Raw genomic sequence first — 24360 nt, forward strand, 5'->3', positions numbered from 1 at the left:
ATCCAAGGGTGGAAAATGAATCTGAAGCAAAAGTGATGTTTGTTGCCGGCAATATGAAACCCAACGTGTGTTCATTGAAGTAACTTCATTTTCTTCATCAACACAATAACAATAATATTAATAATACCAACTGGTTGTTACCCTTCACAATCTCCAAATTTCAAGCAATCTTCTTTCTTTATTTAACTTTAATTTACCAAACACCCATTTATTTCAATTCCCAGGCTTTATTTTCTTACTCAAATCATTGAATATCTTGGGTTTTGTCCACACGTGAGAATTGGGTGGGTGTTTATTTATGATATTATTTTTGTTTGCTTGTCATCCAATAATTGTGTGTTTAATCTTTCTTTAATTGTGGGTGTTGGCCATTGTCAATCATAATGAGGTTTGGTTGTGTGGATTTCTTTTTTTAATCCATTTGTTTACTGTGTCAAGTCGTCGTGTTTTGTTCTTGTTCATATCCAAATTTTGTCCCACTTTTAGGAAGATTTCCTCGCACCTGCTTCGTTTCTGTCTTCACCTTTTATCTAAATTACGCACCTTCTTTCACATACACACACGGTGGACTTAATCTCTGAGGTTTAATTTATGCACAGTAAGTGTTCGACGATTTGCCTGAATGAAATTTTCAAGATTTTTATGGTTTGAAAGTTACTGATTGTTGTTATTTTGTTTATTTTATGCCATGTGTTTCCAGTTATGACATTTAGAGTAGTTAAAACCTAAATTAACAAACTTTGTTCTGCTGTTTTCTTTTTTGGGTTTTATGCACGGTAAGTGTTCGATGATATGCCTGAATGAAATTTTCAAGATTTTTGTAACAGATTGTTGTTAGTTTGTGTATTTCATGCCATGTGTTTTCCAGTTATGACATTAGAATAGTTAAAACCTAAAAAATTAAGAAGCTTTATTCTGCTTTTTTGTTTTTTGGTTTTTATGCACGGCAAGTGTTCGATGATATGTCTGTGTTAAAATTTTCAAGATTTTTGTGTTTTAAAAGCTACAGATTGTTATTAATTTGTGTATTTCAAGCCATGTGTTTCCAGTTATGACGTTTAGAATAGTTAAAACCTAAATGAACAAACTTTGTTATGTTTCTTGTTGAATTAGGTATCATATTTGCTTTCAAGAGGATCATCAATATATCATCAGCCGGCCTATCTAAATCCCTTTGATAGTTACTGTTTATTCAGGAATTAAGATGGCTACTTATTATTCCACTTCGAGTAATCATCAAAGGGATGTATTTCCAAATTCTTATATTTCAAGTGATTCGTATCAAGAATCAGGTCATCCGGTTGATATGATGTATCAAAACCAATCGTCAACCGACACCTCGTTCTTGGAGCTTTTATCCAGTAATATGCAACCAAACCCTCAAATTCTTTCACGGGTTGAAGACCGTGACAACTTAGACGAAGAACATAACTTGAATTATCAAGAATTGTCACTTAGTTTAGGAATGCAATTACCTTCATCTTCCATGGATTTACATGCTTTCCAATACGATTACTTGAATTCCCAAACCAACAAAGTGGAAAACACTCAATACATATCATTCAATCTGGTTAATACTCCAAAAAATGGAGCTTTGACCAATGGTCAATGCTCGGTTTCAGATACTTATGATGGTTCATATGGGATTATCGGTAGAATCTTGGAATCAAAATATCTTAAACCGTCACAAGAATTACTCGAGGAAGTTGCTAATCTTCGTGACGCGCTGACTCAGCTAAAGATGAATAGGCATAATATTAATAATCTGCATAACCTTCATGTTGATGAAAAAGATTCCAAATTTACCCCTCGTGAACTTTCAGCTTCTGAGAAACAAGATCTACAGAACAAGGTCGCAAAGTTATTTTCGTTGTTAGACGAGGTAAATATTGTATCTCTTTTATATTACATTATGAGTTATTGACCTACGATTGCTAAATCTTATATGAAAATATGACAATATTTTACATATAGGTAGACAGAAAATATAGAGAATATTGTCAACAACTGCAAATTGTTGAATCAGTATTAGATGTGGTTTCGGGGCGCGGGTCTGCAAGGCCATACACAGCACTCGCACATCAAACGATTTCCCGCCATTTTCGGTGCTTAAGGGACGCGATTAACAGTCAAGTTCGGTTGACTCGTCAAAGTCTAGGAGAACAAGATGATACACCGGACCGAGTTTTACCACGTTTAAGGAATGTTGAAAAACAGCTCAGACAACAAAGAAACCTTCATCATTTTGGTGGGGCCCGCCATTCTTGGAGGCCGCAACGAGGGTTGCCAGAAGGCTCGGTTTCCATTCTTCGTGCTTGGCTTTTTGAACATTTTCTTAACCCGTACGTTCATTTAATTCTCGGTTTATAGTTTTATTGTTTGGTTCGTTGTATTATTGTATTTTGATGTTAAATTGTTAATATTTTACAGTTACCCGAAAGATTCAGAGAAAATCATGCTGGCGAAACAAACCGGTCTCACACGTGGTCAGGTAATTACGTATTTTGGAATTATTGGGAATAAACATTTGGTACCGAGTACCCGTACCGAACCAGTACCGTACCAATAGATTCGGTACCCACTTTTGCAGAAATTCGGTCTCGGTACGGTACGGTACAAACGCCATATAGAGATGAGCATTTGTGACGAGTACCAGTATCGGTACTCATACCGAACCGAACAGGTACCTATATATTCGGTACCCACCTTTTCATAAATTCGGTATTGGTATTTTTGGTACCGTCTCTGCATCTCATCCCTATTTTGGATGATATTGAATTCTTGATTTACATATTATGAGTTTGATTTACGTTTCGATTTTGTATTTGTTTTTGTTAGATTGCAAATTGGTTCATCAATGCGAGGGTGCGGTTATGGAAACCGATGATTGAAGATATGTATAAAGAAGAATTTGGTGATGCAGAAGGCAATTCACAAGAACATGCATTGAACAACAACTCATCTTCTTCTGAAGATAAAGATAAAGATTTGGGTCAAATGGGCGGGCATATGGGTCAATCTAGTGACTCAAATCCTGATTTTTACAACCAGATGGAAGTTAGCAGGTTTGAGGAGCCTCAGTTGTTATCTGATTTTGTGGTATGACTATATAAGAGGTGCAATTTAGTAATAGTAAAGAAGTGTACACAGCACACTTATGCTGATCTTTGTTTGAATTTGTGAAGCAGCAGTTATGTATGTATATAGGGATGTGAATATAGGTGGTGTTTTGTTTAGAAAATAGTATATATTTTCATCAAAGATCAGTGTCTAAGTAAAGATATTATGACTTCATTGGATGAATAAAACTTGTTATTTGTTTAGAACATGTGTGACATTAAAAGTCCAATTTCATAGGCTAGCAGGCTACTTTGTGCCCTTTTTGGTAAATTTGAATTGATATAGGTTGTTGCATTTTAGACAAGGGTAGGTGCATGTGACATTGCTAGATTTAGCTGTTTTTTTAGCATGATTAGTTACACATATAAATCTTGTAGACATTTATTCAGTTTGGAAGCTTATGAAAATGGCTATGAGGGGTCTGAAATGGAAAAGTTAATGGCATTTATGACCTCTTCTGTCTTTCTTTGGAAAGATGGCTTCTTTATTTTCCCTAAGGCTGAGGGGTGTGGAGGGCTTTAGTGGGGGCTCCAACCAATAATATTATGACGTGTGACAGAGAGAGAAACTGGATAAGGGGGTTGTTGGAGCCTTGGCCCCTGGTGTGGAGGGGCTCCAGCAGGGACTCCAGCGAAAATTTTTTTTTTTATTTTTTTATAAATATATTCAAACAACGACATTTTTTTGTGTTAGTTTTGAGAGGATTTTAGGAGGAAAGGTGTATAATTGTGAAATGAAGTATATTTTATAAAGGTGTATATTTATAGTTTAAGAAAATATATATTTTTTTAATTTAATATGAGCTCAACGACTCTTTTCCGTAAACCTATATAGAAAATATATATTTTTTTTGTTTTTTTCGGCTCCCAACGGTCCAAAATACCTCAAAATGTGTGCTCCTCTCTCTCTTCTCTCGCTAACCAGCTCACGCCTGCATTGTTTTTCGCGTTAGCGCCCCGGTGGTGTGGTGTTAGCGCCTGGGGGCGCGAGCGGAGGGGCTCTAGCGCCCCCGTTGAAGCCCCACACCCCTCAGCCTAATAAGATCCATCACTTTCTTGAAATTTGAACTGTTTTTCAAGACTTGCATATTATATTGGCAAACATTGTTTGATCAAAACATTCTTCTAATCAGTGTATCAGTATGATAGTGAGATTGATTCTGACCTCATGAGACTGAAAATTATCCCAAAATATTAAAGATCAATTGTATGAAAAATCAAGGTTTTAAGTTTAAACATGTTTTCATGTGTTGAAAATCTGGCTAACGTGCCGATTTTAGTTGTCAAAATACAATGAAACAATGCAGTAAAATTATGTAGTAATTGGAACAAATTATGTAGAGGTCAAGACGAATGAACTATCTTTTAGTGTTGTAGGTATTTCTTTATACTAAAATTTTGAATGCCAAAAACATTACATGAGGTGTTTTCTTTATGAAGAATCCAAAGTTAGATGGGTTTAATAAATTGACAAAATTATAAACAAACTAATATTTTCGAGATAAAATTCATAAATAGATCCGTGAAATAATTACGTGTTTTAGGTTAAAGAAAAGTAAAGAATTGGAAATTGATCAAATTGTTGGAAAATCTTGAGTGACGAAATCAGAGCCTTAAGTGAAGAAATTTGGGTATGATAACGGCTAAATTGCATGTTCAGTTTGCTACATGATCCAACTAGGGCTGTTCACGAGCCGAGCCGAATCGAGCGAAGCTTGCTTGTTTACAACCGAACTGAACCGAACGGCTAAAATTTGAACCGAGTGGAAAACGAAACGAGCCAAAAATGAACCGAGCATTTTTTGATCGAACATCAAGCGATTCCGAGCATTTTTTATTTCTTTTTCTCTTTAAAATTTTCAATAAGAAACAAGTTTGAAGGCTGTAAATCGTATATTTTGTAAACAAATTAGTAGTTTTTAGACAAACGTGTATAATAGATTGTAAATTTTTAGGAAAAAGAAGTTTGAAGTGAGATATAATAAACATGCTAACAAACTTTTAGTATTTTGAAAACTTGAATCGAACTAATCTTACAATACTAATAAAAGAAAATGTTAAAGCTTAGCTGTCAAACCCACATTTCCCATAATTCCTTATCTCTCATCTTATTCATTCTAGCTATCCATGGGTCATGGATCAAAATCATTTTGTCAAATGGGTTATAACATAGTGTGGATTATATTCATTATTGAATCAAGTGTCATTTTCATACCTAAGGTTTGACCAACTACATAACTTCAGTATTTTTTTTAAAAATTTCTTGCAAATCAACATCTGGTGTTTCCAAAGTCATGCTATTTTAGTACTTTTCGTTAAACCTTTTTGTTTTTTTCCATTAAGTTTACATTAAATTAATTCACAAGTATTTTGAGAATATAACTGAAATAATAGACCTTATCAATCTTTATCATTTGACAAAACCCGTGTAATACACGGGTTCAAAAGCTAGTAAAATTATAAAATTGTAAACTTATATTTTATATGTGTTGTCTATATATTTATATATTTGTTCATATATAATTATATATAAAGTAAATAAAAAATATTCGAGCCGAACTGAACCGAGCAGACCTTTGCTCGTTGCTTGGCTCGTTTACAAACCGGAACGAGCAGAGCGGCACGTTTACAATCAAGCGAAAAAACAAGCGAGCATTTTCCAAGTAATTTCTGAGCGAACGGTAAACGAGTTCGAGCGTCGAGCAGTTTGGACGGCCCTAGATCCAACTTTTCAACTCCTTTTTGCTTGTTGCTTTCGGGTCCATAACACCCTTCTTAGCCCAAGTTTTATTTGCTTGAAGTTTGATGGCTGAGGGTAGAGGTGTAAAAAAATCCAAACCTGGAAAAAATACCCGGAACCGGTTTTTTTATACCCAGGTTTTTAATACCCGAACCCACTCGTAGGGTACGGATAGGGTATGCATTTTAGTACCAAAATCCGTACCCGGAACCGGACCCGATTTATACCCGGTAATACCCGAAAGCCGGAACCTGGTTTTTCCAATACCCGAAACCGGGTTTATTAAATACCCGATCTATACCCGAAATTACCTAAAAAATACTTGAAAAATACCCGAATATACCTCTAAAAATTGTAACCCCTTAAAAAAATCCAATCTATACACGAGAAAAATCCAGAAAAAACCCAAAGAAAAACCCAAAAATAGGGTTTTTTCAATACCCGGAAATATGGTATTCAAATAGCCGGTTTTAGAATACCTGGCTCTATACCCGACCCGAACCCGATGCATAAGGTATGGTTTTTAGAGACAATACCCGAACCCGAACCCGACCCGAGTATTACCAATACTCGATTTTCCAATACCCGGTCATACCCGAATCCGATTCCATACCCCGAACCCGGGTATTTGAAAAACCCGATTTGTGAACCTCTAGCCGAGGCTATTCTAACTAGAGGTGCACATACTAATCGGTTAATCGATTTCAAATTGGAAACCTAGCCGGTTAGTAACCAGTCCACCACTAACCGGGTTAAACCCAGTTTAAACCGCCAGTTAGAAACCGATTTATATTATTGTTTTCCGAAACCGGTTATAGACCGGTTAACCGATTTTTTTTAATTATTTTATAAAAACCCGTTTTTGTCCGGTTATTCACAGGTTAACCCATTCAGTTATACCCGAAACCAGTTATTCCAGATAGGGGTTTCTTGTGTCAAAACCGGTTAGTACCTAACCCGATTAACCGGTTTAACGGGTTAAGCGAATAATGAATCATTCATATTAGATTATTGGGTAGGTACAACTAATCAATTCTAACTAGAAAGCGATAAAAATAGAAGATTCCCACCAAATAATTAACCGGTTAGCCAAAATGCGCACCTCTAATTCTAACATATTTAAGTTCGTCTACCAGAGAGTGAAACGACTTTTGGATGCTTTTGTCAAATTGACAAGGATATATATTTAATGGGGTGGGCTCATACAATAATGTTTAGTGTATCAGGTACACGAATACATTCAAGTTTAAAAAAATAAATATATTCAAATCAAATTCCAAAACCTAAAACATTCAAGGTTAAAACATGTTATTTTCAAGGTTAAAACCTTAAAACGTTCAAGCTTAAAAGATAATACTTTCAGATTTAAAACCCCATTATGCTCAAGTCAAAAATTGATTCGGTTGAAGATCCAGATTTGTTTGTTTGGATGAATTGATGATTAACTGGATCAACTTCAAAGTTTCATTAATCAATTTCAAAAGTTTAATTGATCAACTGCTAAAACTAACCTGTGAAACAAGAGGAGCAGCGTTGTGTTTTTCAGGCAAGCTGCCGGACACTCGTTGTCGATGCCGGTGATGGTGACGGAGGAGTGTTGATGCCGGCAAGTGGTGGATTAGTGGCGGTGGAGATGGCGTGAGGGAATGCATCTATGATTTACGGTTTCTGAAATCAAAGGTGTAATTTGATCACGTACGTAATATATGAAAAGAGATTATTGTATTGAATCTTAAACATATATTCAATAAAGCCATAAGTTTACAATTAAAAATCGAAACAATATTAAACAGTAATATTTGAAAAGAGTGTTTAGTAAAAAACCATAGCTTACAGCCTTACATAGTATGTTACTTGATAGTTAATACTACAAATTTTCCTACACCCCACCCTACCTTATCCCATATATATTAAATACTAGGTTCGCTACATGTGTAGCACAGATGTTAGAATAAATAAATTTATTTAAATAATAACATAATGTAAAATACAAAAAATATGTTTAAAAAATATAAAGATATATTATATGTTAGAATAAATTACACGTTATAGAATACGGCAATAAAAAGTTAGAACATTCACAAATCTTTACATATTTCTTTGTACACAATATTTGTGTTTTTATTTGTACTTTTACTTTCTATATCAAAACTTAGTAGTTTCACATTGTTTCTGTTTATAACTCTAGATAATGCAAAATGCATAACTGACAATGAGTTAAAATAAATTGTCTCAAAATCAAACAAACCATCTATAATGATTGACCTTAGCTTTTATTAATCTTCAATGCAAATAAAAAAAAGTGAAAATTTCATACTTTGAAATTAATCATTTTATCTAACGGTATAGGATTTTTTTTTAAGAATAAAAGTGTGAGTTCGGATATGATTTCGACTTCTATAACGTAGTTATCATATTGTATGTTCACATATAGTTTAGTTTCATTGCATAGACCAATTTTCAAGTTAATATTTTAAGCAACATCACTTCAACATCAACTTTTATGACTAATCTATAACGTGACAACCTTAGATTTTGAGGTCATTTAAAACATCAGGAAACTAATACTTTCTTGTAACGTATCATTTAATATCTAATAGATACCATATGAAGAATGGTAATATTTTTTTATCTCCCAGAAACATGGATAGCAAACGCTTGTTAATTTCTTGAACGATCTCATTTTTCGGTGCAAGTATACCTCGCTCATTAAAGAAATCTATATTTTTGAAATCTTCAATAATAGAATAATATACAAAATCAATTTATCATATGATTAATGGTGTGCTAATGTCTAACATTTGTATTCCAAAGATAAACTGTTTTATCCTCTTGAAAAACCAAAACATGTAGTCTAGTATTTATATTTTTGTGGATTTTTAAGATGATGAACTTAACATAAATAATGGGTCGATTAAATAGTCAATTAAAAAAGAAGTTGTAAATGTCTATTTTTTTTAAACCAACCCGTAGACCGAAACTCATTCGAATCATAAATTGTTTTGACCTAAACCATGTTTGATATTTTAACTGGTTAAAGGAAGCTGCTCGTGTAAGTTAACATAAACACTTAGAATACATTAATACTGCATTCTTGAGTTTTTTATTTAAGGGTTTGGAAAAAAAAGGATAAAGTTTTTTTTTTCATTCTTGAGTTTTTTCATTAAAAGAAAAGAAAGAGAATGGAAAGAAAAGTTAGAGCTTTTTTCTTCCAAAACTTTCTAGCCAAATATAGCCTTATTCTGAAGGAAAGTCTATAGTCATGTACAATATTACTATTTACCCTATCTTTTTCTTTCAATTTAACTCAATAATGAGGACATGATTGTAAAATTACAATTTATTTTCATATCTTTTTCTTCTTATCTAACTCAAGAATGTAATTAACACTTTCATTTCTATTCTTTTATTTTTACTCGAGAATGTCTTTTAAATATATAATTTCTTTTCCTTTCTTCCTCTATCAAATCTTATCATTTATTTTCCTTATATTTTAAACCCGAGAATGCAGTATAATAGTGAGTTTGTCTTTTCAAATTATCATATATATTTAATAAGTTAAAGTTTATTGAAATTTAATGTAAATTAATCTTGACTTTTCATCCAATAATATCATTTCTTATAAAACCTTAATTTTTGAAATCATTATAAAATCAATGTGAAAATGGTTGCTTATAAAAACCTAATATTAACTAATATAATATATTTATGTAAAACAAAATAACATATTTATATTGGTATTAAATTGTTAAATCAAGAAATAATTATTAAAAAGAGAAAATAAAAGATTAAAAAGTAAAAAAAATAAAATATAAAATTATTAATAAGAAAGAGAAATGTCAAACTTATTTAATATAAGAGAGAGGATGGAAAATTTTTGTAAGGATTAATTTGGTAATGACATATAACACTTAGTAAGTTTTATTTATTATACAGTATAGATTTTACGTTAAGAATGAAAAAACAAACAGTTGCTCAATTTAATATGCATTTTCTTCGAAACATTTTAAGAGTTCCATATTTGACACTAGGTTTCATTCATGTTACCTTTTAACTTCTAAAATGAAAACGTCATATTTTTACGATTTTTTTGTAAACTAAAGGAAAAAGTAATCATAATAATACAAAAAAGGCAAAAATCATCTGCTAAAAATATATAACTCTTTCCTTTGTAGTGAAAATAACTTTAATATGTCATTTTAGGATACAACTTTTAAACATCTATATTATTTAAATGTTATTCACTTTTACTTGTTACCGGACCTAATTTGATCAATTATAAAGAAGAAGTATGACATATTAAGATCCATCTTTTATTTTGTAGCAGGTAAACTAAAATCAAACCACTCTATAGAAACTTACAACACCTAATTTCAATATTCAGTTATAAAACCGTAACGTTTTCTTTCGTCCTGTCTCAATCTCTTGTCTTGGTCCCGAAAACTAACACATTCTTACCGGTTTCATTCAACCAAACACAATTTCACTTTAAGCTTAGGTAAGATCTTGTATGATATATGGTCCCGAAAACTGGTCATGTTTTCACCAAAAACACCTACTCAATGCTCATTTTTAAAGGGTATCATGTAGTATGTAACTATGTATATTGAAATGGTCAATAACCTACTAGTGGTAATTGGATTTGGTGATCTTGATTCACTCTTTATAAGCTCTTCATGATCATGCAATATTTTTTTCAAAAAATACGCTATCAATGGCTTCCTTTCTCTACACTACTTTTATGGTAATGGTTTTGCTCTCGTATTTCGGTATATGTTTTGCTTTTCCGGGATTTAACTTTGGATGGGGTGGTGGCGGTGGAGGAGGAGGAGATGGGACTTTTAGTGGCGGCCAAGGGTATTTTAGTCTTTCATCGGAATTCTATAGTTTCACATGCCCTCAAGCTAATGACATTGTCATGTCTGTACTTGAGAGTGTCATTGCTGAAGAGCCAAGAATGGCTGCTTCGCTACTAAGGCTTCATTTTCATGACTGCTTTGTTCAGGTAATTGTATTATCTTGTTTCATGATACATGCATGCATTAAGACTCACAAAAGATAAACAACAAATTCTTTAAAAAATTGACATATTACATCTATGATTAAAACATTAAATGAGGGTAGGGAATTTATAAAGAGAGAATTGTAAATCACTAAAATTAGGGGAAAATCTTTAGTGACAAAATCGGATCGATGAAATTCGGGTCTAACAGCTGGGCTAAACCGTTTATGAAGTTTGCCACACTTTCCACTGCTTGTGGGCCCTTGACTCCACTTGGAGCTCAAGTTATGTCCATTTTATGTTGGGCCCCTTTTTGTCGTGTTTTCAGTGTCTAGCTGGTTAAAATAGGAGTCAACTAATTATTGGATTAGCTCCTTGTCAACTTAATATTTTTTATGCATGCTCTTGTCTTAGGGATGCGATGCTTCTGTCTTGTTGGATGACGGTGAAGTATTTTCAAGTGAAAAGAACTCCGGCCCAAATAGTAATTCAATTAGAGGATTCGAAGTTATTGACGCGATAAAATCTAAGCTAGAAGAAACATGCCCCGAGACCGTTTCTTGTGCAGACATTCTTGCCCTTGCTGCTCGCGGTTCCACTATTCTAGTATGCATTCAAACCTCATATCTTTCTATAATTCTAGGTAATCTAATAAAATATCAAACTAACCAGAACTTGCATGTAAAACCATCATAGAGCGGTGGACCAAACTGGGAACTGCCATTAGGACGAAGGGATGCCACACAAGCTAGCCTCAGCGGCTCAAACAACAACCTTCCGCCACCTAACTCCACCATCGAAAACCTTATAAAGCTTTTCCGGCAACAAGGCCTTGATGAAGCTGACTTGGTCTCACTTTCTGGTTAGTCAAAAACTAGCATCCTATACAACATATATGCTAATTTATTTTTTATTTACTTATTATTATTTTTTTTACCTTTTCAAAATTTTTTAAATTTCATACCTAAGTGTCATTCATATACTGAACAAAATGATGCAATTACAATAAAGAGGTGGGTGAGCGGGCAACAAGCTGCGCCGTTACCCCCTTTTGAATGGCAAAACCGATCCTAACTCATTAAATAATAAACTTTATTTCAGGAGCTCATACCATAGGAATGGCAAGATGCACTTCATTTAAGCAAAGGCTATACAATCAAGATGGCAACAACCAACCAGATTCAACTCTAGAGGTGACATACTACAATGGGTTAAAAACAGTCTGTCCACAATTTGGTGGAGATAATAACATTTCTCCTCTAGATTTTGCATCACCTGCAAGATTTGATAATACATATTTCCAGCTTATTATGTTGGGAAAAGGGCTTCTAACTTCTGATCAAGTGCTTCTGTCTGGAAATGTTGAAGAAACCATGCATCTAGTGAAAGCGTTTGCCGAGGATGATGCTCTTTTCTTCGACCAGTTTGCTAGATCAATGGTTAAAATGGGAAACATTAATCCCCTTACTGGTTATAACGGTGAAGTTAGGAAGAATTGTCGAATGGTTAATTAAGTATGAGTAGACACTTTCTTAAGTTAATGCATGTAAGGTTTCTAGTGAATGATTAAATTGCTACAGTTATATGGTCTGCTTAACACGTGTCGGATATACTCATACATTTCGAATAAATCATGAGTGTGATTAGTGGCACATCGAACTTTAATCATCTAGCTCCCTAAAGTATAAAAGTTTATAAAAACGTATTCGAAAAATTAGTGTAGATTATATGTAACAAATAACAGGAACTAACAAGAGGTGCTAAATTGAGAACCAAACTCTCTAATTCTATGAAGAAATGGACTATGTGATCCACAATTTAGCCATTATTAAACATTACATAAGTCAGAAACTAAAAACAACCTACATTAATTAGAAAATTAAACAACAAATGTTAGTTTTTTTTTTTAATTTCGAAGATTATCCCCAAATATTACATTTAGCTCCTATCTTAAGCTCTTAGCACATGTTTCTTCTTGTACTACTCGTGTGATGGGATCCATATGGGTTTTATTCATGAATCTTGGAGAGTTGGAGGGGAGATATTTAAAAGAAATTTCATTTTACCATTTTAATTTTTAACCGTTAAAATAGTTATTTGTTTATAATTTTGGTTCCACGTTTTCGTGTCTGATATCGCCTTTATCTATTGGGCATTGCCTTGTCCGGGTCACCGCTCAAACCTGTCCATGTGGTGCGCGATGGTCATATAGGTCACGTGCGGTTCCTGACATGAGTGTTTAACGTCTTATCTATTAATTAGCTTGTTTGGTGATACGCATATATTTCTGTAGCATGTCGAGAAAAACCATACCGTTTTTGTTTTACTTCAACTGAATGACATAAATAAGAACAGGTTTTACTTATACATTTGATTTGATTTGATTTGATTTAAAGCTTAGTAGTACCTTTTAATTGGAAATTAAGGGTTTGCCTGTGATGTATGGGCTGGCTAGGTGAGCATATTCCTCTAAAAAGTATTTGTAGTCAAAGATGCAAAATAATACAATAGAAAATTTCAACCATGAAACATCCCAATGCTCCTTCACATGTATCTGATTATATAATCATATATAAAATCTTAGACTTGGAAAGTGGGAATCCATTTCGATTTACAATCTTTAAACAAATATGTTATTAGATCCTATAATTAATTGATGTTGAATCTAAAGTACTTGAATTCAATTTAAAATCATTAATTAACATCTTACATGAATCAGTGTCAATGTTAAAGTTAAAACATCTTTAATTTGATCCGACTTGTTATGTAACCATCAGTAGGCTAAACCATGTGTTTACCGTCAATAAGATTGGTCGGTTCATGCGCACCAGAGTGCATTAAAGCGAAGAATTCAGTATTCTAGCGGAACATTTCTCTTCTTGCAATGGCTCTGTGCTCTTTCTATTGATGAATTCATATGTGTCTATTGTGAGCAAATTGTCAACATAATCGTCGATGAACGCATGGTTATGTTAAGGTTATATTTGGTACAAACTTCAAAAATCATAAAAATTTCTAGAACATACATTGCATTCAAACACATATCAATACTTAATATGGGCCATTCAAATCATCATATTATGTCACTAACAAAAGATTAAAGAAGCCAATCAACAAAGATAATAAAAATTAATTAGTTTTATTCCAATATGATAATACCCACATAGCTTTACAACATTTTAATTAAAAAAAGACATATTACTTAATAAGAAAAAAGAAAAACAAAATCAAGGCATACAATCTTTGATTTTAACATACACACACAGCTAACTTAAACCACCAACATTAACCAAACCTAAAGGTACAACAAATCAAAGCACAACCAAACCAAACCTAATACTGTAACATCTCAGCAGCAGCATACATCAAGTTCCATGGATTATCAAACTCAAAGAGCCCAGTAGTTCCTGTATCATTGGTGCAATGAGTGGTTGTACAATTGTTACTCATGAGATTGATAATTTGATTAAGGTAATCCAACCTCTGGCTAAGCTCATCCATCTGGGCGCTAAGAACCGAGTTCTCCGCTTCCAATTTAAAATACTGCGGTGTGGTGACGTTAATAGCCGCCAGAATCTGCCCGTTATGTTTCTTCATCTGGTTGATCTGATCAGCCAGATCATTCAAATGCTTCTGTTTCCTCATCCTTGATTTCCGTGCTGATTCGCGGTTGGATTGCATCCGTTTCCGCTTCTTCTGATCCATCAAATCCGATTCGGATCCCGAGTTTTGTATCTGAGACGAATTACCACTTGACGTAGCCATACCAACTTTTTTTTAAATATTTTTTTATTATCGTTGTCTAGTTTCTTACTAGATAGTTTTTTTATAATATAGCTGACCTTGGAAAAAAAAGTTAATTCAAAGAATTTAGGACTTAAGAGACGAACCGAAAAGAAGTGTTTAAAGGTAACTAGTTCATGAGAAGACGTAGAACCAGTAGAGGAAGACGACCGATAAGGATTGAACGAGGTGGGTCCGGCGACGAAGGGACGAGTTAATTGTAAAGCCGGACCGGAGGATTTCGCTGAGAACAGGAGACATTAAAGTGTTAATAATATCGAAACATACCCGAGTTTCGAAGTGCGAAAATTGAAGTTAAATGAACGACTGATTTAATGAAGATGAAATAAATAAAGGAATGAAATGGAAGAGGTTTTAGAGGGAATGAAGAGAGGTGAATAAATAGATGGAAATGGAATTAAAATAGTGGGAAAAGTTGGGGGAAAAGGAAAAGCGAGTGATTGGGAGGGAGGGTGATGAGTGGCTTCCACAACAAAACAAAACAAGATACAACTGGTGGTGCTGCAAAAACCAATCAATCCTTTTGTTTTGGAACCAAAAACCAATCAAAATTATAAGAGATTAAATTAGGGATGACGAACGAGTCGTTTATGATGTTTGGGATTGAGTTTGAAAAATGCTTAATAGTTTATTGGTGTTTTTAAAAAGCCAAAAAATTAAAATGTGTTTGGCAATCACAAAAAACTTTCTTATTTTAGATTTTTAAAAGGATTGAAAAGCATTTTTCCTAAAACCCCAAATCCTGATTTTTCATAATGACTTTTTGAAAAAGCTAATAAGCCAATAAATATTTTTCAAACTCAATTCCAAACATGCCCTAAATTCATCTGGAAGCAACTCATGTTTAATAGTGTTGGATATTAATAATAACAGCAATGCCTTACTTTTTTATCTTTTTATTATTTTTTTTACAAAATGTCATTGCCACCATAAAGCCCCAGGGTCAACGCCCATTTCTTGGATCGGGAGGCATTGTGGATTTCTTATTTTGGCCTTCTTGTAGAACTTTTTGAAAAGTTAAAGGATGTTTAGGTGTTCTTGATATGAGTGAAGTAGGATAAGTTATAACTTTATAATCTATGACTTTTTTATAAGTCATAAGGAGACCAAAATAAAAAATCCCAACACCCCATTGTTGTGTGAGGGCTTAAAAGAGGGATATGACCAGGGGAAGAAGCCCCGCAACAGATGCTTTAAGTTAAACACGATACATGTAAATCTATAATTAACTAATGCTTGATAGTGTTAGAAAATTTACTTTGATTTGCGATGGCAACCCTACTAGTGCACTCCTCCCCGCCCTGTTTCTCGCCAAATCAGCTTCCTCCAGCCCTACTTCAACTTCCGATCATTCTGTCCATCCTAAGAGGGATAAATAGATTAAAAACATATGTGTGTTATTTATTTGTTTGTTTATTATGATATAATATGCTTAGTGAAATGAGTTCTACTTGTAAATTTGAACATGAGGTATTTATTTGAAAACGATTAATCTAAACATGATGCACAAAATCTAATTATTTTTGTATTAGATTTATTATGTGAATCCTGACGTTACTTTTCAAACTATAAATACATTCACGATTTTATTCCTTTAAATAACTAGCATTATAGTTGTTTAATAATGTTGTATTAAATAAGATGACACTTGGTAGAATGACGGTAGAACGGGTATGGGTAATTAGGCTGAGGGGTGTGGAGCGCGAGAAAGGGGGCGTGAGGCCAGCCGCTCGCGCCCCGGGGCGCGAGCACCACACCACCGAGGCGCGAGAGGGGCGCGAGAGGGGCGCGAGCGCGGAAAAAGAGGCAGGCACAAGAGGGGTAGCGCTCGTGAACGGCATGGGAATGCGTAAATAGAGCCGTTGGGCTCTTTGTTTATTAAAAAAAAAAAAATTTATGATGTTGGGAACTCACCAGAGATGACATTGGAGGATAAAACAAGTGATTCGAGCTCCGAACAGTTGAAAATAGAAGGTGGTAAGCTGCCATTTAAGGAGTTGTTTGACAGATCAAGTGAACGGAGATGTGGAAGCATTGCTAAATCTTGAGGAAGTGAGCCAAGAAGGTGGGAGTCTGGAAGGATTAAGCTGGTGACTGCGAATGACTCGGGTGAACCCGACCCGGATAAAGGCAGGCAAGTGACGCCTGTCCATGAGCACTGCCGTCGGAGTTGAGAGCCGAGACTGGAGAAGTGAAAAGAAATGAGAAGAAAAGGAAGAAGAAGTTGAAGAAGATCATGGTTAATGATTGGTGGTTAATGATCAGAGGTGCAGGTTAATGGTGGTATTTAGGTGATGGTGAAAGGGAAAGGAAGAGGGAGAAGGTAAACAACTGTGAGCATTGTTGTTCCGGTGAACTAAAAGGTGAGGGACAGACAGACAAAGCATTCCCCTTTTTTCTTTTCTGTTAAGTTTAAAGATCATATTATGAGTTTTTATAATAATTCGTTTTTATAATAATTCGTTTTTTTAATACATTTATAAAAAAATAAAAAAAAAACCGCTCGCGCCCCCTCTCGCGCCCCTCCACACCATGGCCCGGGGCGCGAGCACCACAACCAACACCCATCTTATCAAGTTTCTCTCTCTGCCACACGTCACAATATTATTGGCTGGAGCCCCCACTCGCGCCCCCTCTCACGCCCCCCACACCCCTCAGCCTTACAGCCATGCGCCCATGTATCTAATTGTTAAAAACCATGCTCGTATTCTAATAGGGGAGGCAATTTCTTCCCGAGACATTTTTTAAGGTTTCAGTTTCACCTATTATACTATTATTTAATATGCATCTTTAGCACACTATATTTTTAATAATATTTCACTATCACTTTTTTTTTAAACTTTTTCTTCAATATTCTTTTCTTTCTAGTTCTTAGACATAGCAATACTTAAATTCTTTCTCAACACTGCGATATAATTTTATTGAAACCTGATTTGTATTCAAAATCAAGCTTTTTTGATTTCATAAACGGCTTTCACACATGTTTGTAACAAAATAAAGCATTATTTTTCTATATCGCAACGCACTTTTCTAGATCGAAATTCGAAATTCGAAATTCCCGCAGCTACAACTTCAAGTAGCTTATTTATAATAGGTAATTATGTAGTGTTCATTAAATATAAAATATGCAATTATTAATTTAGGACGCGTTCATTTCATTTCATGGAATTGAATGAAATTGGAATTTGCATAGGATTTGGAATTGGAAAGAATTGGATTTGGAATATAAACATTCCAATAGGTATTGGAATTTGAAGGACTTGAAATCCCATTCCATTCTTGATGTGTTCGTTTGACAAAAGAATTATAATCGGTTTTTTTTTTAACGAGGATGACGGTTGAAACATTTTAGTTTTTTACTTGAGTTATGATTTTTTTATTATTATTTTTGAATATTTTTTTGAGGGGTTTTAAAAACCCTTTCAAAAAATAATAAAAAAATTCATAACTCAAAATATAAATCGAGAAAAAAAAGTAAAAAAACTAAAATGTTTTATTCGTTGTTCTCATTAAAAAAAGAAAAAAAAGAAACTCGAGAAAAGATTTTAACGAATTCACTTGAAATCCTCCACATTTTGGAAGGATTTAGAATCCCTTTATTTAAAGAAATTGAATTCCAGTTCCAATTTCAATTATTTGACAACCGAACACACGATTTTAGATTCCCACGAATTACGATTCCAATTCCAACGAAACGAACACGCCATGTAATTGGATTTTAATTCTAATTCCTTTGAATTCCCACGAATTCTATAAAACGAACACGCCCTTAGAGAAATACAGTACATAGTAAATTCGATAAGCATATAAAATAAACATTCCATAAATTTACCTACTATAAAATATTAATGAACTTATTATTTATTTATTGAAGTACGGTCTCACGTCTTTTAGCATCATTTGGACACAACTAGCTTGTGAATTGTAAACCTTAAAATACACGATTTTATCATGTAACCATTTATATGAGATTTTTTAAACCCTCGGTTATAATTAAAATGATAGATCTATCACATAATATTCTTTAAAAAAAATAAGGGCCTCATAAACTATTATTATCAATATTTTGCACATTCGATATTTTAAAAAAGATGATGTTAACTTCAGTGGAAGTAAATCAACTTATCTTATGGTGCTACTAAACGACACCAAAAAATTAATAATTGTACTTAAAAAAATCATTTCGAACAAACAAGATGTACAGCGCAAATATATAGTTTAATAAACACATATATATCTTATTTATGTGATGATTGAAGGGTCCATTAAAGGGCACAGAATGCCTGAATGTGTGCTTCAAAACAAATTTTCAAGTTTAAATTCTTATAAAAGAATTTATATTAGAATCCTTGATTGTGTTCCTGGCCCGAATCAACATGAATGAAGCGTCAAAATCTATATTGACGGCTGATATCTCATCTCAGAAAGGCTTATTCAGATAGTTTCAAACATTATTTTAAAAAGGTTTATATGGTGTTGATTAATGTGTATATACATACGAGTCGGTGTTTTGATGATTAAAGTGTTCTTATTTCTTTATTATCAGTCAACTACAAATTGATGATTAAAGCATTATAATTGTGTGGGTCGATCAGAATTCAGATTGCCTAATAGATCGATTATTATAAGAGTTGGGCCTTTACATGTGTCACATGATTAAAATGTTTATTTACATTAAAAGAGTTTGTTGTTCTAAATAAATTTTATATTAAAGATATGATTAATAAAGAAAAAATCACTTCATAGAAATCAAGTTTTCTAATTATTTAATTATTTAACTTAAGCACTCAAATAGTCAAATCTATCTTTTAACAAGGAGTACAGTAAAATTAAGAGTTATGGGCAAGTTGTTATTTTGGCATGTGCAAATTGATATGGAACCATATATATATATATATCTTTATGGAAATCTACATATATATGAAAAATAACTTTATGGATCATATATGTCCCCTCTTACCAACATAATAATCGCGTGTAAAGGGAACCCATCCTGATCATCGACCTTTTGTTGTACATGACTTCCTTCACCACAAAGCTCTGCATGAACCCACCCCACTTTCCTTCATAAAGTTAATTGCTTGCCATTAATCTCAATGCCAACTAGTCAACTAATTAACAGTCTAGCACATACTAAGACTCACCGCAACACGGAGTGGCCAATAGCAGCCGTTTCTAGCTGGCACCCCATTGGTGGGGGCAAATGGCCAAATGTAAAAGTCTTGCCTAGGAGCTACGCCTGCGTGTTGGAGTTGCATGTCATGAAGGCCATTCACATGCGGGTTATGGTGGGCACATCTAATAAGAAAAAACTTTCTTTTTTGTGTGGTTATAAATGGAGTGTTGTGGGAAGAATGGATTTAACAGCATTGGAGGTAAAATCTGAATGTGGGAAAAATGGAAAAAAAGAAAAAAAAAATCTAATGTGATGGCTAACTATATATGTGTGTTTGTGAGTAGAATGAGTGTTAACGATGTGGGTATTGTGTTATATTAGTTTACATGGTCATATGTGTTATATAACAATTCTAATTATGTTTCATGTTAAGAAAATTTTGTTTTTATGTTTTGATTATTGTACAAGGTTTCTAAATGTTTTTGGGTTTTTGACTCCCGATATACTCAATTCGCATGGTTAAATATGTGTGAGATATACTTTCAGGAATTCAAGTACCAGATAAAAAGCTAAGGTTGCCCAAAAAGGTGAGCATGGAAATTAATCAAGTTGGTGCAGTAGTTTTATTTTGTCATTTTGGGTATGTTTGGATGTATAATTACGTTTACTACATTTATCTTTCTATTTTGTTATTAGAGCCTTAAAACGAACGCGGGGTCGGATGGATCCATGTAATTATGACCTTAAGAACGCTTAAAAGCACCACATATTTCCTCCCTTTTTTTATAGAGACCGTCCATGGCCATGTATTACGCTCATCCAATCATCCATCTATCATTTCTATCTCCTTCACATTGGTTTCACGTCCGTAACAGGTGGTAGAGATGCTATAAAGTGTGCATCTTATATTTGGTTGTTTATTTATTTACTTATTATTATTATTATTATTATTATTATTATTATTATTTATTTTTTTTTGTTGTTGTTGTTGTTGTGGGGGTGTTGTGCTATTCTAAACGAAAAAGAGTTCTAATAATCAAGTTGTCAGTGAATATCGACTAAAATATGTTGGTATGTATATATATATATATATATATATGTATGTTCTAATAATCAAGTTGTCAGTGAATATCGACTAAAATATGTTGGTATGTGTATATATATATATGAAGGGACCATGCATGCATGTATGAAGGGGCACAAAATATTTGGCTTTATTAAAGATGAACCATTCATGCATGCATGTATGAAGGGACCATGCAAACTTCAAGATCTAATACTAGTAAAAGAAGATATCCTTCTTCGACTCTTTAGCCTTTTTCATACCGTACGTAAAACAATACTTGAATTTCTCACAAACTTTTTTTTTTTATTATTATTATTATTATTATTATTATTATTATTATTATTATTATAAGGTTAGAAATGTAACCAAAGATTTAAAAAAATGTATTTCACAAAGTTACATATACGCAAATTGTACATTACATATATATACCTTGTATGAGATATATATATGTAACTACGTATTTCATTTTATTCTTTTACTCATTTTTACGTTTCTAATCTTATAATCTAATAAATGAAAATAAAAAAAACGAATTGATTTGATTAGCAGTAGTTTTTTTCGTAACTTTGTGTTTTTCTCATGAACCCTCACACACACATATAACGGATGGATAATGAGAAACTCTTCTTACCAAGAAAACTATAAAATTGTATACTACATACATATAATACTACTACTATATGTGTACGTAATATGTTCATAAACATGCACACATGCAGCATGATGATTTATACGAGAAGTTAAGTTACAGCAAAAAGTGCGAGAAATTAATCTGGACCACTCATTTAATTTTTAATTTTACATCATTAAATATATATGAAAAAGGTATTAAATTAAATTAATATATATATATATATATATATATATATAGGATCACACTAGTTACATCTCTAACTTTTTTTTAGAATGGCGACTTTCTTGTATTTAGTCTAGTGCACTCTCCAAATTTTGAGAGCCTTGATGCCCCACTCTGGCCAGACTATGTTGTCTTAACCGGGCTTACGCTAGCTTCAGAGTTTGGCTTAGGCGTTCCCCCAAGAAACCATACCGTCGACTGCCACTTGACAGTTGTTGTGCCATCATAATAGCATAACTCTCTAGTGTGTAATATATGGTGGGACGAAAACCTGGGTGGGCTTTGTGTTCGAACTGATAATGTTTGCACAAGGTCTAGCTCAAATCCTTCATTGTCAATATCCACAAAAAAATAACATAAGTAGGATTCGAACTTGGGTCTCCACTGAAGAACCCAAACCTCCTCTACCACTAGGCCACAAGTGGGAAATAGTTACAACTCTAACTAATATAATTAATCAAATCACAATAATTAAAAAATTAAAAAAATCAATAAATCCATAAAACAATAAATTTATCTTTATAATTCTTTTCCATATCTTTTGATTTCGCATGCACTACTCGACTATAATTTCTTCCTACACCTCTTCAAACTTTTTCTACATATCTTTAACTTTTTTATACACGTCTTACTTTTTTTCCTACACATCTTCAAATGTTTCATACGCATATTCAATTTTTTCCTACACTTCTTTAATTTTCTCATACACATCTTAATTTTTTTCCTACACGTATTTAATTTTCTCATATATACACATCAAATTTTTTCCTACAATCTACAATTTCGTTGTACATTTTTTTCGTTCTACTTATCTTCAAATTTTTTCTACGCATATTTAGTTTCTTCCTAGACATTTTTAAATGACCCAATTACAAATTTTGTCCTTTAAAAAAAGCCAAATTACGGTTCGTGTCCTTTCCTTGCAGGCGGTGTCCTTTAAACTTTTTTTTTCTACACGTTATGTCCTTTACGCTAACTGGGTTAGAAAAACTCAGTTAAATGCCCTCACGTGAGACGCATGTGAGGGCATTTTTGTCTTTTTGCCTACCCTGCAACTTCTTCTTCTTCAGATATGAACACCTCTAAATAAACCCAGATTCCGGTCAAACTCGCCAAGGGATCACCACCGCCACCATAGCTCCGCCACCAGCCACCGCCGGAGAACCCATAAACCCAGATTCCGGTCAAACTCGCCGGAGAAGACACAAACCCAGATCCATCTTCCAGATCCAACTCGCCGGAGAACCCACAAACCCAGATCCATCTTCAACTAGAACCCGATTCTCTCTCTTGACCAGAATGTAAGCACACCATAAAAGCAATTTCAATTTACTGATTTTTGAAAAATATAATTGTTTGTGAAACAATTATATTTACCCAATGTCCAAGTCGCTATCGTAAATTAACAACCCGATTCTCTTGACCCGATTCTTTATACCCAATGTCCAAGTCGCTATCGTAAACCCTAGATCACCAAACCCCATCTGGGTCGTTCCAGATCTTCAGATCCGGCGACGGGGCTGTTCTTCGTCACCATTCGCCGGCCGCCATCATCGTCTTGTTCCCCGCCCACAATAGCTTCACTGCTACATCTTTCTTTCCTAATCTCGTTGTCACCATCTCCGCCGCCTGAAGCAGATATGAAGATGGTAGCGACTGTTAATAACAGAACCATCTCTACTGCCTTAATCGGAGACGAGAACGATATGAACCCTAGGGGTGTGCTGATGGCGGTGGGGGGGGGGGGGCGATGGTTGTTTAACCCTAGGGAGGATGATTACGGTGGGGATATAAGGAAGCCCCATGATTGTTTTACTAGCTGTGTGAGAAATTGAAGGAAATGGGAGGTATGTATTATATTAATGGTGGTATCGGTCGGAGCGGGAAAAGAAGAAGAAGAAGAAGAAGACGGCGGTGGTGATGTAGGTGACTGGTTGCAGGTACAGGTGAAAAGACAAAAATGCCCTCACATGCGTCTCACGTGAGGGCATTTAACTGAGTTTTTCTAACCCAGTTAGCGTAAAGGACATAACGTGTAGAAAAAAAAAGTTTAAAGTACACCGCCTGCAAGGAAACTTAGAAAAGGACACGAACCGGTTTTTGGCTTTTTTTAAAGGACAAAATTTGTAATTCTGTCTTTTTAAATATCTCATACACATCATAATTTTTTTTTCTACACATATTTAATTTTCTCATATAAATCTTTTTTCCCCTAGACATTTTCAATTTCTTCGTACACATTTTTTTCCGTCTTATACACCTTCAAATTTTTCCTACGCCTAAACAAAAAAAAGTATTTACCTATTTGTAAAAAACATCCGAGGATGAAGACTATATTAAAAAATGCCATAAATTTAAAACCTTTTTCTTTGCAAAAAAAAAAATTATTGTCTTTTATTTAATTGAGCAATCGATAATAAAGATGTTGTATTTTGGCTTAAACATCATAGATTTAAAAACCTTTTTACTTTAAGAAAACATCAAGAAATCTCATACTTAAAAATAAGTATATTCAATGAAAAAAGATGGTAAAATGTAACTCTTGCAACATAATTACAATAAATAATAATTTGTAACTCACAAATCTATCTAAACTACCCTTTTAATTATTTAAATGACTCTTGATATATTATTAACTAGTTTGAGACCCGTCT

General features: G+C 33.7%; 2 protein-coding genes and 1 pseudogene across 2 annotated transcripts; 2 read left to right on the plus strand and 1 right to left on the minus strand.

Moving 5' to 3' along the window:
* The first annotated feature begins 1089 nt into the window (after window positions 1-1089).
* LOC143634119 (BEL1-like homeodomain protein 11) lies at window positions 1090-3203 on the plus strand. Its single transcript, XM_077102284.1, has 4 exons — window positions 1090-1882; window positions 1975-2342; window positions 2431-2491; window positions 2839-3203. Exons 1-4 carry the CDS (start codon window positions 1205-1207, stop codon window positions 3103-3105), a joined length of 1374 nt encoding a protein of 457 aa, XP_076958399.1. The 5' UTR covers window positions 1090-1204; the 3' UTR covers window positions 3106-3203.
* Window positions 3204-10573: 7370 nt separating this feature from the next.
* LOC143634107 (peroxidase 9-like) lies at window positions 10574-12398 on the plus strand. The gene is made up of 4 exons (XM_077102273.1): window positions 10574-10864; window positions 11276-11467; window positions 11558-11723; window positions 11963-12398. The coding sequence occupies exons 1-4, from the start codon at window positions 10574-10576 to the stop codon at window positions 12373-12375; spliced, it is 1062 nt and encodes a 353-aa protein (XP_076958388.1). The 3' UTR covers window positions 12376-12398.
* A 1796-nt stretch (window positions 12399-14194) lies between these two features.
* Window positions 14195-14626, minus strand: LOC143634077 (bZIP transcription factor 44 pseudogene; annotated as a pseudogene).
* Window positions 14627-24360: the final 9734 nt, after the last annotated feature.

Source organism: Bidens hawaiensis, unplaced genomic scaffold (assembly GCF_021521415.1).
Source record: "Bidens hawaiensis isolate Kalapana, Puna unplaced genomic scaffold, B.hawaiensis_p1.1 tig00006990_1, whole genome shotgun sequence".
Taxonomy (NCBI): domain Eukaryota; kingdom Viridiplantae; phylum Streptophyta; class Magnoliopsida; order Asterales; family Asteraceae; genus Bidens; species Bidens hawaiensis.